The following is a 17,360-nucleotide window of genomic DNA, read 5'->3' as shown; positions in this document are numbered from 1 at the left end:
GGCTCAAATCTCTTAGTGCACAGAAATTTAAGAACCACATCAAGGTTCCAAGAAGGGGGCTTTAACTGGACCTGTTTGGTTGTCTCAAAAGACCTTAATTTAAGAGGTCATGTAAGTCCTTATCGTGAGACAAGTCCAAGCCTCTATGCCGATAGACTGAAGCTAGCATGCTTTTGTACCCTATGATTGTGGACACAGCCAGCTTAGCGTCCTGCCTGAGGTACAACAAAAAATCAGCAATCTGGCTCACAGAGGTAGTGGATGAGGAAACCTTGTGCTTCCTACACCAAGCTCTAAAAGTCTCCCACTTGGACTGGTAGACTCTCTGTGAAGAGACCCTCCTCGCTCTGGCGATAGCTTTCGCAGCTTGCGCTGAAAATCCTCTCGTTCTGACGAGCTTCTCGATAGTCTAAAGGCAGTCAGATTGAGAGCGAGGGGGTTTTGATGATACCTCTCAAAGTGCAGTTGTCTGAGCAGCTTTGAACTTGCAGGAAGGCTTCTTGGAAAGTCCATCAACATGTCCACCACTTCCGTGAACCATTCCCTCGTTGGCCAGAAAGGAGCTACCAGGATCATTCGTCCAGAATCGAGGAGGGCGAATTTCCTGACTACCAGATTGATGATCTTGAATGGGGGAAAGGCATATGTGTCCATCCCCGTCCAATCCATCAAAAAGGCATCCACTGCTATAGCCGCCTTGTCCGGAACCGGGGAGCAATAGTTGGGGATCCTCTTGCTAAAGTTGGAGGCGAAAAGGTCTACTAGGGGTCTCCCCCACAGCCTCCAAAGACTGACAGACCTGTTGGTTGAGGGTCCATTCTGTGGGAAGGACCTGCCCTTTCCTGCTGAGCATGTCCACCCTCACATTCCTCTGTCCCTGTACAAACCTTGTCAGCAGATCTACCTTGTTTTCCTTCGCCCAAAGAAGGAGCTCCCTTGCTGTTTCGAACAGGGACAGAGTGAGTCCCCCCCTTGTTTTCTGATGTACGCAAGAGCTGTGGTGTTGTCTGAGTTGACCTCCATAATCTTCCCAGACACCGAGTCTTTGAAGGCCTTTAGCTCCATAAAAATGGCCATCAGCTCCTTGTTGTTGATGTGTCATTCCAACTGATTTCCTTCCCAAGAGCCTGAGACCTCCTTGCTTCCTAGTGTTGACCCCCAACCTGACTGACGCGTCTGAAAACAACACTAGGTCTGGGTTCTTCTTGTGTAAGGAGATCCCTTCCCCCAACAAGGCTGGATCCAGCCACCACTAAAGAAGATCCTTGACTTCTGCTGGAATGAGGAAGGAAAAGAAGTCTTCCTGCGTCTTTCTGTTCCACGTTTTTGAAAGAAAGTGCTGTAGAGGCCTTAGATGGAGTCTCCCCAGTGAGACAAACTGCTCGAGGGAGGAGAGAGTTCCCAGCAAACTCAACCACTCCTTTGCTGAGCACCTCTTCTTGTCCAGGAAACTAAGGACTTTTTCGAGACACTTGGTCTGTCTTTCCTATGAGGGAGAAGCCCGAAAAAGAACTGAATTTAGAACTATCCCTAAAAAGAGAATAGTCTGATTCGGCTTGATCTGAGACTTCTCCCTGTTGATGACCAGGCCTAGATCTTGAGCCATCATAAAAGTCTTTCGTAAATCCTCCAGACATCTCTCCTTCGATCGTGAACGAATCAGTCAATCGTCCAGATAGAAGGATATCCTTATCCCTCTTGATGCAGCCAGCCTGACACATTCGCCATTATCCTGGTGAAGACTTGAGGAGCCGTGCTGAGACCGAAGCAAAGTGCTCTGAATTGGAAGCACTTGCCCTGCATTACAAATCTCAGGTACTTCCTTGAAGTCGGATGGATGGGGACGTGGAAATACGCGTCCTGCAAATCGAGGGACACCAACCAGTCCCCTGGACGTACTGATGCCAGCACAGACTGAGTCGTCTCCATGGAGAACTTCGTCTTCTCCACAAAGACGTTCAGAGAACTGACATCCAGGACGGGTCTCCATCCGCCCGAGTTCTTGGGCACTAGAAACAGGTGATTGTAAAAGCCTGGGGAGGATAGATCCCAAACCGGTTCTATCACTCCCTTGTTCAGCATTTGGTCGACTAGGTCTAGGAGGGCCTTCTGTTTCCCCGGATTGTGTACTGGGCTACTAAGGCCAGCGGAGTATCTGCGAGAGGAGTTTTCTTCAGAAAGGGGATCTTGTATCCTTCCTTGAGGACTGAGAGGGACCAGGTGTCTGCCCCTCTTCTCTTCCAAGACTGCCAAAAACTTGAGTGTCTTGCGCCCACTGTCTGGAGGAGATGAACTTCATTTTCTGAAGCGAGCTCTGAACGAACCTCTGTTCGATCTTGTTCCTGACTCTTGCCTTCTTCCTCTAAAATCTGGTCTTGAAGTAGCCCTGCCCCGAAAGGGCTGCTGGAATTTCTTTTCCTCCTGTTTCGAAGAAGGAGGAGCGGCTGCCAAGGGCTTACGAGCCGAACGAGATAATAGGTCTTGGGTGGCTTTTTGGGCCAGCGAAAGCGTAATGATTTCCCTTTTAAAATCTTCTAGAAGTTAAAGGTCTTTGGTGTAAGGCTGACCCAATTTTGTTCCTACACAAATGCAAGTCCTATTGATTAGGAATATTGTCCGTTCCAGACTGGAGTAATGCTTCAATATTTGATAAGGTACAGTTATTAGGTATGGATAGGGGGCAAGCAGAAGGTGACTGGCTAATCTGAGTGGCGAACTGCCAGTGAAGGGTGAACTGTCGTTGATCGGCAGTCTGTGAGCCGGAGTTGGTGACTGACGAGTCATTAAAGGATAAGCGACTGGGTGTTTGTTGACTAGGAGAGTTCTGCCGAGGGCGGTAAAGCTGTCGAATGACAAGACCGAGAGTCTGAGGTCATGTGCGAAAGATGATCAGCAAAATGCCTATTGGTGATCGAAGAGCTGGAGAGCCCGAGTATACAATCTACTATCGACCAGGTGATCAGTTGGTGAATGGTGACTAGTTGGTGATTGCGAGCCATTGACGATCAACGCTCGGAGCTCCGAGAGGAAGCTTGGAGTGCTGACGATCGGGAACTGTATGCTTAGAGAAAGGTTCGACGATCCGAGTGTTAAGCTAATAATCGGTGAATGGCGATCAGCGAGCTGATCGGAAAGCTAGAGATCGGCAAGCTGGCGATCAGGGAGACTATAACTAACCGAAAGACAAGCTGCAGTAGCTGGTCAGTGATTGATAGATTGATTTAAAGTTTTCAGGCATCCGGACATCTAAGGTCATTGACGCTGATATTTATTTTATATGAAAAATAAAAGAATATTCAATTAAAACCATAAAAGTTAAATGACATAGAAGTTAAATAGTTTTCAGAAGACCTGGTTCGGAAATAAATCTAAAAATGCCACTCGCATAGTAGGACAAATCATATCCTAGAATCTTGGCAAGGATGAACCTGTCATCCTCACCTCAAGCCTCAAACATATCTATTTCTTAAGTTATTATAATTGGGGCATTTGGTCAACAAATGCCTCGTTAAAGGTACTAAACAGTCGTCGCAATACGGTTGGTGTTGGCCCTTCAGCAGAAGCTGGTCAGTGAACAGCAGGATGATGACCTGGAGACAGGATGAGCACTGGAAGGGCAAACATCCTCAGGAGAGGCTCGCAAACGAGACCTCCTATGTGTGTCATGAACCGGGGTTCATTGAGGAGTATGCGAGCGGTATGGTTAGAGAGAGGTTCGACGATCTGAGTGTTAAGCTAATAATCGGTGAATGGCGATCAGCGAGCTGATCGGAAAGCTGGCGATTGGCGGTCACTGAGCTAGCGATCAGGGAGACTATAACTAACCGAAAGACAAGCTGCAGTAGCTGGTCAGTGATTGATAGATTGATTTAAAGTTTTCAGGCATCCGGACATCTAAGGTCATTGACGCTGATATTTATTTTATATAAAAAATAAAAGAATATTCAATTAAAACCATAAAAGTTAAATGACATAGAAGTTAAATAGTTTTCAGAAGACCTGGTTCGGAAATAAATCTAAAAATGCCACTCGCATAGTAGGACAAATCATATCCTAGAATCTTGGCAAGGATGAACCTGTCATCCTCACCTCAAGCCTCAAACATATCTATTTCATAAGTTATTATAATTGGGACATTTGGTCAACAAATGCCTCACTGTTAAAGGTACTAAACAGTCGTCGCAATACGGTTGGTGTTGGCCCTTCAGCAGAAGCTGGTCAGTGAACAGCAGGATGATGACCTGGAGACAGGATGAGCACTGGAAGGGCAAACATCCTCAGGAGAGGCTCGCGAACGAGACCACCTGTGTGTGTCATGAACCGGGGTTCATTGAGGAGTATGCGAGCGGTAAGCTGGCAATTGGTACGCTGGCGACAGGAGAGGCTCGCGAACGAGACCTCGACGGGTAGTCACGAACCAGGGTTCGTTGACTAACGAAGGGATGTGTTGTAGAAGGACAAACATCCTCCAAAGGGGATCACGCATGATCCTCAGGCAGAGTCCAGAGCCGAAGTCCGTGGACTACCAGCAGCGTCATCGGTAGATGGTCCAGAGACATCGTCTACGACGATGCCCTCTGGAGGCCGGTGAAGTACAAAAGGCTCCTCTGTGGGGAAAGGCTGTGTTGACAAAGCTAGAGAGACAAAGAGGTGTCTCTTCACCAGAGGTGAAGGTGCACTCCTAAGGCAAAGCGAAGACACCCTCTGGAGGCTGGTGGATCAGCAAGCTGACCTTCAGCAGCAGCAATCCTCCAAAGAGGAGTCTATGAGTGACCCCTCTTGCGAACGAGAGAGGTGATCACTTTGCAGGAGAGACTTGCCTTGGACTTTTTTCCACCCCCCAAGGAAGAGGTCACTTGGCAAGGGGGAAGCGTATTCTAGGCGAAGAAACAGCAACAGCAATTGGTTTCAATGTGAAGTGATGAAGATGATGAAGGGAAGTTCTTCCTCGGAAGGGAGAACAACGCAACACTTGGGGAGGAAAACTCTCCCTCAGAAGGGAAAGTAGTCCAACGCCTCTGGGCAGCTCTCTAGGCATCCCAACAAGCCTGGTTAAAGTTAAAGATCTGCAATGAGCGCTGCTTGAGGAAACGTAGCAGGAGCTAGTTCCTCGAAGATGGAGTGCTGATCAGGAACTGTCACGGGCATAGAAGGACAGAAAAGTGACAGCAGATTCCCCAGGCATGAACGGCGCTGCTCTACTTCATCGGCTCTTTAGTCGAACGAAGAAGAACGGCATTGCTAACCGAGGAAGAATAAAATAAATTATGTAACAAAAAACTCCCTCAGGAGGAGCACCTAGTCTGCTGAAGGAAAAGGTGTCCATCAAGAGAACACACACCAAATAAGGACTGCGCGCTCCTTTCCCCGGCCTACATCGACGGGAGAAGGAGAGCTGTGGTGTAAAATCTGTAATAAAAGAAGAATTACAGTACTGTACAATTACAGTATTCAATTCAGCTGAAAATATCCACTAATTGGAAGAACCACTGTACATTCCAGTGAGAAGGGTTTCCCGCGGAGAACAAGCTGAAAAGTTAAGTTGCAGATAATTATAATTTCACTTGATTAATTAAGAAACCAAATGGAAGCGCAATCTAACCCGTAAATGGGCTGTTAAACCACTTGTTGAGCAGCCACCAAAGGACTGATAGTAAACGTATCAAGCCTTCTACGGGCCCCATCTTTTAGATAGTGAGCTATGAACGTAGTTTGACGTTTCCACACGCCTGCTTGTAATACCTGCAACACAGAATAGTTACGCTTGAATGCCAGGGACGTACTGATGCCCCTGACATCATAGGCTCTAGGCCTTCGAGCCGGAGAAGGATCAGGGTTAAGAGCTCTTTTAAAGACTTGGCGTATTCAAGATGAACTAGTATTTTTTGAGATCCTCCTCTTAACCCTGCTAGAATTAACAAAAAGTCATGTTAGTCAGGGCCGTGTTGCTACAGCGAGTTTAAGATATCTCAAACTCCTCACTGGGCATAGTAACAGTTGATCTGGGTCATTGGTTATAGAACTTAGACTCATAATCTGAAAGGGCCCGAATCTAGGGTCCAGTACCCCCGGATTTGCGAGTCTGCAATAAACTCTCTTTGCCGAAGCTAAAGTGCGCATGAACACCATCTTCAAGTGAGATTTTGATCAGTTGCATGGCATAATGGTTCATAAGGAGGTCCCTTTATGGATATCAAAACGCGAACCACGTACCAAGGAGGAGGTCTGATCTCTGAGGGCAAGTGATCTCGTAACTCCCTTAAAAAAAAGCTCCAACAAAGAAGAAATATCCACTCCTTTTAGCTTAAAGGTGAGACTTAAGGCCGAGTCATAACCTTTCACCCCCAAGACTGAAAGGAGTTTTTCCTCTCGAAGGATTACAAGAAACTCCGCTATTACAGGGATAGTGGCATCAAGTGGAGAGATATTTCTTCCATGACACAAACTACAAAAGACTGTCCACATAACCTGGTACACTGAGGCTGAGGAGTTTCACCAAATGTCTGGACATTCTTTTTGCAACTTGTTGCAAAAAGCCTCTCTGAGAGAGGAAATGCTGGATAGTCTCCAGGTGTGAAAAGATTTATGCATGGGGTTGTTTAAGTAGATCTGGTCGTGGAGGGAGTTCTCTCGGTAGATCTACTAGGAGTTGCAGGAGGTCCGGGAACCACTGCATGATGCCATAGCGGAACTACAAGAGTCATCATTAGGTTTTTGGATGCTCTGATCTTCTTGAGCAGTCTTCTCATCTTACAGAACGGGGGAGTGTACACGTCGATGTTGTCCAGCCGTTGTTTAAATCGCATCCTGCCATAGAGCCTGAGGGCCCGGAAATGGAGAACATTACAGCGCAAGCTTGCTGTTCAGAGATGTTACGAACAGGTCTACTGTCGGGGAGCCCCACAAAGTCAGGACTTTGTTGGCTATCTGACGATTCAAAGACAATTCGGAGCCCACTATCTGAGTCACTCTGCTCAGATTGTCAGTGAGCACATTCCTTTTTACTGGAATGAAGCGAGCTGATAGAGACACTGAATGTTCTTCCAACCATCTGAGGATCTTTACTACAAGATGGCATAGAGGCTGCGAAAAGGTACCACCCTGTTTGTATATGTAAGCCACTACTGTGGTGTTGTTGCTCATCAACACCACAGAGTGACCTGCCAGCAACTGATGGAGCTGATGAAGAGCTAGGAAGGCTGCTCTCATCTCCAAGAGGTTTACATGCTGGTATCTTTCAGACTCTGACCAAAGGCCAGAGATCGTGGGATACAGAGCATCAAGTCCAGAGGAGGAACGAGAAAATCTTGACCTTTGCAAAGGTTCTCATCTGCTAGCCACCATAGTAGATCCGATATCTGTTCCCAAGTGATTGGAACTCGTGTGTCTGGTGGATCCGAGTGTTGGTTTCACACGGACTACAGCTGCCACTGCAGGGATCTGATCCTGAGCAGGCCATTAAGAACTAGACAGAGAAGAGAGGTTAGGTGTCCTAGCAGACATAACCACTGATGATCCTGTAGATCTTCCCATCTGAGGAAGGGTGAAGCCACTTCCCTTAGTCTGTGTACTCTTTCGTCTGATGGGATGACTTTCTGTTGGACAGTGTCTATGATCATACCGAGGTATACCAGTCTCTGAGAAGGAAGCAGTGATGACTTCATGATTTATCAAGATCCCCAGATCCTGACATAACTCCTGAAGTATGTCAAGGTGATGAAAAAGTGTTATCTCCGAGTCTGCTAGAACCAGCCAATCGTCAAGCTATCAAGATGAATGCCGTTCTTGTAAGCCCAAGATGACACTAGGGCGAACAGTCTAGTAAAGATCAGAGGTGCTGGAGACCGAAACAGAAAACCTTGAACTGGTACATCCTGTCCTTCTGTATGAATAAGAGATACTTCCTGGAAGAAAGATGGATTGGGATCTGGAAGTATGCGTTCTTAAGATCCAGTGTGCACATGAAGTCCCTTGGTCGAACTACCTGGATGACTGTGTCTGCTGTCTCCATCCTGAACGGAGTCTGTTGAACAAACTCGTTCTGGGAAGAGAGATCGATGACTGGTCTCTAGCCTCCAGACGCCTTTTTTACAAGAAAAATTAAACTGTAAAAGCCTGTTGACCCGTCCACAACCTTTTGGAGAGCGCCTTTCTGCAGCATGGTCTGGTCTAAGGCCCTGAGGGCCAGCTCCTTTACGGATCCCTTTGCACGATAGCTTAACGGGACTGGATCTCGAGTCAGAGGAGGGAGAGATTGAATGAGCGGGACGCGATAGCGATCATCTCATTCGTCCGGGAATCTGCCCCCGTGATGCTGCCACCTTTCCAAGAGGCGCTGCAGGCTTCCCCCCAAAGGTGGTCGGTGATAAGGATTGCTGTTCCTAGCAGAGCAACCTCCTCGGCCACTCCCTCTAGCTCCCTTCTTTCCCCTGAAAGACTTACCCCCTTTCTGGTCTTTGGACTGAAAAGGACGTTTGGACATATTAGAAGGCTCAGAGCACCTTGAAGTGGAGGGGTTAGAGGTAGCCTCCTGACTACGAGAAGAATGGGACAGTCTTCCTTAGGGCCTGGATGTCATGCCCTATGGAGGAGAAAATCGTTTGACGATTTCCTCCATCTTTCAGCAGCCCTCTCAATCTCCTCGGGAACAAAGAGAGAGGAACCTTCAAGCGTGGAATTCCTCAAACGTGACACTTCTACTTTCGGCAACTGCCTGCGGAGCTTTCCTATGATGGTGTCCCTCCTCTTGAGGATGGCATTCGGCCACAAGTTGACGACGTGGTGCGACAAATACTCTCCGGTACCCGACAATAGGAAGAATTCCAAGGACTTCCTTGTGGACTCCTTTGAAACATCGAGGGAGTGCACAATGTAGCCCAGAGACCCCAACCATAGGTCGAGCCATGAAGCAGCCTGCATGGTTTAATTCGCGCATCGCTCTATGGTGAGAAGCTCAACTGCCGGTAGGGAAGCTCTCAGCGCAAAGAGGGTTTGGATTGAAAGAGCCTTCGTCAGAGACTCCGAGGGGTCGAGGGACATGGTGGAATGTGGTTCCTTATCGATCTCATAGTACTTCCTTTGTAACACAAAAGGAAGTGGTAAAGATCGCAAGGAGGAACCTGCCCTCAAGGAACTAGAAGATCCAGCTATCTGAGAAACAGCTTTCCTTCTGGCAGTTATCAGGCTCTTAGACCAGGGCAATTCTGCACTGGTCTTAGGGGGCCTCTTGAGTTTGGAAGATCTCATCAAGAGCCATCCACTTCCCTTCCTGGGTGGTGGTACCACGAGTAGACAGCTTGTTAATGGCCCTCATGCAAGAGAGGACTTTCCAGAAGGTATACTCCGACTCTCTTCTCTCTTATTCAGACTGATAGTTCGGACTGGCTGCCCTCAGTAGATATTCATTGTCCGTGTTGATGTCATCATCTACCTCCAGGCTCACATCCAGAGCTTGGGGTAGGTCAGGATCATCAACAGGGTTGTGAGAGGGGTCTGCCACAGGAGACCTCCTGTCCGCCACAGCCAAACGGGCTTCCCTTGCCTTGGCGTTTTTTTATTTGGTTTTGGTGCCCTTGGACTCCCTTCACACAAGAAAATGTTCTTCCAAGATGTTGGTTGGAGGAAGTTGCGAAGGTTTCAAGGCATCAGTTGTAGAAGTCTTAGCTACAGGAGCCGAAGGTTCCTCCTCTGCTGGAAGTAAGGATACTGAACGCTTGTCCGGAGGTACCACCTCAATTTCTTGAGGGTTGAAGGGGTGGACAGTGATCTCCCTGGGAGAGCCAATGTCCCTGCTCATCCGAGGGTGGATGATATCGGCGTGTGGTGGAGTGAAGCCTCTCATCTTCCTCTTTTGTTGCTTCGTCAAGATCTCCCCACTCTTGACTGGAGTAAAGGGAAGGTTCTCAAGAGATGGATTTATGTCTGACGAGGATCTCCTCCTAGGATCACAGCTCCTATGTGACAAACGAGTGGGACTAAGGGAATCCGTGGAGTAGCCCAGACTGGAACAGTCGGGGGCTGTGGCAGTGGAGGAGCCATACCCAAGGACTTCTGTAAAGTTGACAAGAAGCCACTAACCAAGGGAGAGAGCTCAGTGCCCTTTGAGGAGTCTTGGGTTTCCTTACGGAATCCAGGAGGAGGAGAACATCGTCTCGGAGGAGCCGGGGACATTCTAGGAGATAGCCTCTGGGGCAACAGGAAATGCTCTTTCGACAAGCAAAGAGGGCGATCAGGACTAAGAGGTACGTTGGCATACGTATTAAGAGGCTCCTTGAACCCTTCTTGGAAGGGTATCGGCCTACCACTAGAGGCGGAGGTGTTGAAGGCGCACTTGCTCGCGATTCAGATACCTTTACTCGTTATTCGCTTATGGAAATCACCGATATGCACCTGAAACCGAGTTTCGCACGACAATCGGCACGATTCATGAGCACCAGGAGCCATACTGGAAGATGGAAGTCTTGAGAATTCCTGTTGCTCTAGAGGATCGCCTACACCAGACGTGGTAGGCTGTGAGGGCCTCTGAACAGGAGCAACCCAAAGTGTTGGGAGTGCGTTACAGAGGAACACAGAGCATCGCATGGGCGAACGCTTCGCTAAAGCACCCGAGGCAGCAAAGGGCACTGGAAGTAGCTTGGTTGGACCCCTGTCTGGAGAGTGTTCCATAGCAACATCAGGTTCTGTCCGAGGTCGTTGAGGTGAGGGACGAGTTGAGAAGCGACGTGCGGATGGACTGCATGTGTGCTTACCTCTTCCTCTTGGAGAGGAACATCTAGATCGTGATCGTGAACGCACTGTAAGTGATCGTGAACGTTCTGTTTGTGATGAGCGTCTAGTCCGTGAACGGCGTTAATGTCTCGAGAGCCTAGCTCGCGAACGTGAACGTCGTCCTCGTTATCTAGATCGATGCTATCTAGAATGAGAGCGTCGTTACCTAGATCTACTGTAGACTGTCTTGCTTGTGATCGCGATTACAAAACTTTACCTCGCGAAAAGGAACACCTCTTACAAGAGCCTCGAGACAGTCTGTCTCGTGAGCGTAAACTGCTAGAGCAAGAACGCCTTCTAGGAGAACAGCGTTGAGATCGCGATGACCTGCGATCTCTATGATGATCTAACGATTGTCGTAAATGACGATCAGAAGACAAGTGTCCCAGAGGACAAGGAGATGGAGAGTCTAGTCCTTGCACACTGCTAGCAGAAGGAGTGCTGGTCTCGTGAAGCTCATCATCCACAACCGGAGGATTCCTGTGGGGAGAAACAGAAGGCTGAGGATTAGGAGACGACGAGGTCCCAGAATAGAGAGTGGAACCGTCGTCAGCAGGAAGCCGTTGGAGGGACGAACGCAAGCGATCGCCACGTCCACACGTGGAAGGTCCAGGAGAGGGCGACAGGTAGACTTCGCAGACCTCCAGAGCGTAAGATGTTGAAGGCTCTGGAGTTGGATCCTTCCTAGCACTGCACTGAAGGAGAAGAAGTAAAGCTTCCTTCGAGCAGAAACCCCCAAGGATGGCCTTGCCTGCAGCATATCTGCGAGAGAATGGCTCCCCGGCGGGAGGAGGTGAAGTTGCTACTCTAGGGGAAGCAATTATCCCCCAAGTTCCCCAAGAGTTGTGTGGTTTGCGCTCCTGCTCGATCGCCCCTCGGAGGAAAGCAGCAAGAAGGAGCTCTAGAAAGAGGCTTCAGGGTGCGTGAATAAGAACGTGCTTTCTTCACCCGAGGGAGAGATCGCGCTTTACTTTCTTCCTGCTCCGTCTAAACTTCTCCCATTGGGAGGCAGGCCACTCCGAACACTCCTCACAGGACAAACCCTGCTCGCAACGATGCCCTCTACACGTTGGACACAAGAGAGTGTGGGTCGGTATCCACCGAAGAGATAAAGGTACTGCACTTAGCACCCTTGTGCCCAGGACAGGTCCGCATGAGGCCGTCAGAAGAAGAACAAGCATACCTGGAAAGAAAAAGCAAAATTTATCAAGCCCAATGTCAGCCTTTGGAGGAGAGAGAGGAGACATCCACTCTCTACAAGCCAAAAGAAAAAAATGGATGTAGCTCACAGGTGTGAGAGTATATATAGGCAGCTGGGTTACCCTAACACATCCCCTGACTACCCACTTTTTTTATCCTTTGGGTCAAGGGTCAGATAGACGCCGTATCTTTCGCCGAGACTTCCTCCCACCTAAGGGAGACTCCAATTTAAACGAGAATGGTGTGTACAGTATTTGCGTAAGGATAAACTACAATACAAATCTTTTAAATAATTTGTATTTTACCTTGCATTACAAACCAGAGTCATTCAATTTATATGTCCCGGCTCATCCACCCCTCAAGTCTTGACCATGAGCAAAATGAATTGCTGAGTTGGCTGCTGCAACCCAGTGTGGGTGGGATGTGGGCAACCATACAATTACCAAATCCCATGATTTCCATAATTCTGGTTTGTAGAAAAACAACAAAAGAGTAAACCCATTCAAATGACTCTAGGTTTGTATAGCTATGAAAATTGAAAACGACAAATTTAAGAATATTTGGTATTATTCCTAATGATACATACCTTGACCTTTCCATTAGGCAATATACTTTCGGCAAAGCTGGAAGACTAACCATAAGACTTAGCGAGGTGTAACTACCTCACTACTAATTAGCAGGGGAGGGGGGATAGGGGGTAGTACCAGCTACCCCACTCGCATACAGCTGTGTTCTATTGCCACTTTTTATTCCAGGCAGGCATTCCAGAGGTATGGGTGATAGCGGGATAAATTTGTATAAAGAGCTCAAGGTTTGTATCGTTAGGAAAAATAAAAATAATTCTTAAATATGTCATTTGTTCTGTCACTAATACATACCCTATCACTATTATGGAAGAATCACCCTTAGGTGGATGGAAGTCCTAAAAAACTGGCTAGTCTTTAACCTGGGGAGTTCCTCTGTGCTATGCACGCTAAAAGAGGAAATGCCCTGACACCTACGCTAAATCTACGTGCATGTGTACGCTCCAGCGGCCTAAGCAATCCATGCGGTTGTGTGATACTAGTAATGTGACTGGTCTAGGTAAGAATTCTTAAAAGTATCTGGACTCGCTTGACCAAACCATAGACATTACCCAACAACCACCTCGCCAGGGAGGATATGGGGACGTAACAAATATATACTTTATGTATATATCAGGTTATAAAAGGGAAATGGTTATTACCTGCAGACAGGGGAGGCAAGCTTGCAGAGTATCTCAGGTGCTGTTCCCCAAAACAGGCAAAGATGAAGGAAAAATGACAAACTTATAACAAAGTTTGTATTTTTCCTAACATACAAACCCGAATTCTTTACTATAGGAGATATTCTAGCACGAGCTGGAAAATACGGCAGAAAAACCTTACAAGGTCGTTAGCGACCGGGACGGTAGTTATCCACCTGTTAGGGGTGGGGGACTGCCAGCCGGTGGCTACTGAATACCTTCAATCGGATTCAAGCTAGGACTATCTTAAGGGGCGGTGACGGAGAGAAGATTTGAGTAAAGAATTCGGGTTTGTATGTTAGGAAAAATACAAACTTTGTTATAAGTTTGTCATTTGTTCCTACACTAGATACAAACCCTCATTCATTACTATAGGAGACTGAGTCTTGAGGTTAGGGTGGACGAAGGGTTCCCTATTCCTAGGGAAAATAGTCCTCAGACTAGACTCTATTGATGAACAAATCTCCCATTAACTTTTCTCTGTAGATCCCCAAAATCTTAGCACGACTGAAGCTTTGTGATTACGTGGAAACAAATGTTTCAGTATGAAGAAGGTCGGGAACAATGACTTGGACCCTTTCATACATAGGAAACCCCTGACCTTGAAAAGGGGAATCCTCATGACTATGAGTATAACTTTTACCCTGTGAGAGGAGTCAGATGAGTTTCATACCTTATTTCCATTGGTGAGTCCAGCTGAAACTGGTTACAGACTAGGATACCCAGATGGGAGGAAGAAGAAAGGAGCATAAGATAGATGGCTGTTCTTCTAAAACCTAGTGTAACGCAGAATCCTCGACCAATGGCTACAGTCCCCTGAAAGGGCGCAAAGGTAGTTACAGCACCTGTTGCCCTGCCACAATAGGTCCTATAGAAAAGGTGTTTAGAGACCTATGTGTCATATCGGTTAAGTAGCGAAAGGTGAATGTAGATTGGCGCTTCCAGACTCCAGCTCTTAAGACTTGGGAGACTGAAAAATTCTTCTTAAACGCCAGAGAGGCAGCCACTCCCCTAACTTGATGGGCTTTGGGTTGAGCTGCCTCTGGGTCTCCGTGAATGGCTCTCGCAGTAACTTTCTTGAGCCAGAAAGAGATAGTATTGCGAGACATTCTCTTCTTTACCTTATTGGTACTGACGAAGAGATGACGGAGGCGTGGTCTGAAAGGTCTGGTGTGCTTCAGGTATTTCCTTAGCACCCTGACTGGGCACAGTAGCAATTGGTCAGTATCCTGTGTTATCTTATTGAGGCTGGAAAATTGAAATTCTCTAAACCTCTCATCGGCTGATGAAGGATTCCGAGTTTTGGCCACAAACCCTGGCACGAAGTTGAGCCAGACATCCCCCCCATCCTCTAGAATGGGTGACTTCGTAGGATAGACCATGAATTTCACCAACCCTTTTTGCCGAGGCCAGAGCTACAAGGAAGACGGTCTTAAGGGGTAGAAAGTAGTCAGAGGCCCTATTTAAGAGCTCATAGAGAGGTCTTCACGGAACGTAAGACCAGAGACACGTCCCAAGGTGGTGGTCTAATCTCCACTGGGGGGGCAAGATCTCTCAAAACCTCGAATCAGCAAGGTGATATCTTCTGAGGTGGAAAGGTCAACTCCTCTCAGTCTACAGATGAGGCCTAAGGCTGAACGATAGCCCTTAATTGCCGAGACTGATAGGAGTTTCTCCTCTCTGAGGTACACCAAGAAGTCTGCCACTAATGGAAGAGAGGGATAGAGTGGAGACACGTCTCGCCCTCTACACCAAGCTGCAAACACTCTCCATTTTGCTTGGTAGAAGTTTGTGGAAGATTGGCGCAGGTGCCTGGACATGTGTACAGCCACCTTCCCTGAAAAGCCTCTGCTTCTGAGGAGAGACTGGATAGCCTCCAGGCGTGAAGCTTCAAGAAGTTGATTCTCCCGTGGGGGTTACCACTGTGTGGCTGCGTCAACAGACGAGGTTCTGGAGGTAGAAGCCTCGGCACTTGAACCAGCAGGGAAAGGAGGTCTGCGTACCACTCTCTGCTTGGCCACGCCGGAGCTATTAGCAGTTCTGGGAGATCCTGAGTTTCTTGATCACCCTTCTGAGCAGGCAAAAGGGTGGAAAGGCATATGCGTCCAGGTGGTCCCAGGAGTGTTGAAGGGCGTCCTGGATCGCTGCCTGATGGTCTGGAACTGGGGATCCGTAGCGGGGAAGTTTCGCATTCAGAGAGGTGGTGAACAGGTCTATTGTGGGGAAACCCCACAAAGCTATTACTGTCTTCGCTACTCGAGGATCCAAAGACCATTCGCCACTCAGCACTTAGTGTACAAAGGTCCTATACTGCTAGAATAGAAGAAGTTAAGGGCCTTGACTACTGGGAAAGACTGCAATTTATAAAACTATAGTCTAAAAAGGAGAAGAGAATGCTACATGATAATACAAGCATGGAAGCAAATAGAAGGAATTACTGAAAACATCATGGAGCTAAAAATATCAGAAAGAGTAAGCCGAGGTAGATTAATAGTGCCAGAAAACATACCAGGAAAACTAAAGGCGGCGCACAGGACATTAATCCACTACGCACCAGCATCGATAATGCAGCGACTATTTAATGCGCTGCCAGCTCATCTAAGAAACATATCAGGAGTGAGCGTAGATGTGTTTAAGAATAAGCTCGATAAATACCTAAGATGCATTCCAGACCATCCAAGACTGGAAGATGCAAAATACACTGGAAGATGCATTAGCAACTCTCTGGTGGATGTACGAGGTGCCTCACACTGACAGACCTGGGGGAACCCAAACATAAAATAAGGTAAGGTAAGGTAGGAGGCCTGCTCATTTGATCTGCCACGATGTTTCTCTGGCCCAGAATAAATCTGGCTGTGAGAGCAATGCTGTGACTTTCTGCCCATTGGCAAATCTGGACTGCTAGCAGACAGAGGTCTCTTGCCAGAGTACCCCTTTGCTTGTTGATGTACGAGACGGCTGTGGAGTTGTCGCTCATCAGAACCACCTCTCGTCCTTGTAGATCTTCTACAAAGAATTTTAGGCTTTTCCAGGCTGCTAATAATTCCAGATAATTTATGTGGAGAGACTTCTCTACAGGAGACCAAACTCCTGATGCTAATTTCGGGCCTAGGTGGGAACCCCATCCCCGTAGCGACGCGTCCGAAAAGAGTTAACTTCGGACTAGGGCTTTGGAGGGGAATACCATTTTGATATTCTCTCTGGTTGACCACCAATGAAGATCTTGTAACACCAGATTTGGAACCTCCACTGCCAAGAATGGGGAATCTGTGTTTTGAAACCAATGAGTCTTCAGATGCCATTAGAGACTTCTCATTCTCGACCTTCCGCCTGGAACTAGTTTTTCCAGGGAGGAAAGATGGCCCAGAAGACACTGCCACGACTTGGCTGAAGGCGGAAGTGGAGACAGGAGATGGGCGATGGACTGGTCCAGTCTCCGCAGCCTGTCTTCCGACGGAAACACTCTCCCTACCTGGGTGTTGATGGACATACCCAGATAGTTTAAGACTTGGGTCGGAGCCAAGCAAGACTTCTCTGCGTTTAAAAGGATCCCCAGGTCCTTGCAAAGGTTCAGAAGTCTTCTCAGATGATCCAGAGCTAGTTCCCTGGACGAGGCTAGGAGTAGCCAATCGTCCAGGTATGTTAGCAAACGAATTCCGTGCTTGTGAGCCCACGAAGATACGAGTTCGAAAATCTTCGTAAAGACCTGTGGGGTGATTGAGAGGCCGAAGCACAGGACCTTGAACTCGAAGATTCGACCCTGAACCAGAAAGCGCAGAAATTTCCGCGATGTGCGATGGATCGGCACTTGGAAACATGCATCTTTTAAGTCCACAGATGCCATAAAGTCCTGGACGCACCGCTTGGGTCACAGAGGCAGCTGTCTCCATTTTGAATGGAGTTTGCTTTACAAAATGGTTCAAGGTCGAAAGATCGATTACTGGTTTCCAACCTCCCGAGGCTTTCTCTACTAGAAAGAGGCGACTGAAAAACCCTGGAGAAGCGTTGGAGACCTCTTGAATGGCGTCTTTTAGAAGCATGCTCTGGATCTCCAGAGCTAGGGCTTACTGTTTCCCAGGATCCCGAGGGATCTGGGAGGACGAGATCGGGGGAGGAGTTAGAGGAGGAA

At 47.8% G+C, this 17,360-nt stretch overlaps 1 protein-coding gene across 1 annotated transcript; it reads right to left on the bottom strand.

The window, feature by feature from the left end:
* Positions 1 to 6,843: 6,843 nt before the first annotated feature.
* On the bottom strand, positions 6,844 to 7,209 carry LOC137623493 (uncharacterized). The gene has a single exon (XM_068354324.1). The coding sequence runs from the start codon at positions 7,207 to 7,209 to the stop codon at positions 6,844 to 6,846; it is 366 nt and encodes a 121-aa protein (XP_068210425.1).
* Between the last annotated feature and the right edge of the window lie 10,151 nt (positions 7,210 to 17,360).

Source organism: Palaemon carinicauda, chromosome 30, assembly GCF_036898095.1.
Source record: "Palaemon carinicauda isolate YSFRI2023 chromosome 30, ASM3689809v2, whole genome shotgun sequence".
Classification (NCBI taxonomy): domain Eukaryota; kingdom Metazoa; phylum Arthropoda; class Malacostraca; order Decapoda; family Palaemonidae; genus Palaemon; species Palaemon carinicauda.
The sequence above is the reverse complement of the archived record's forward strand: the minus strand, read 5'-3'. Positions and strand labels throughout refer to the sequence as shown.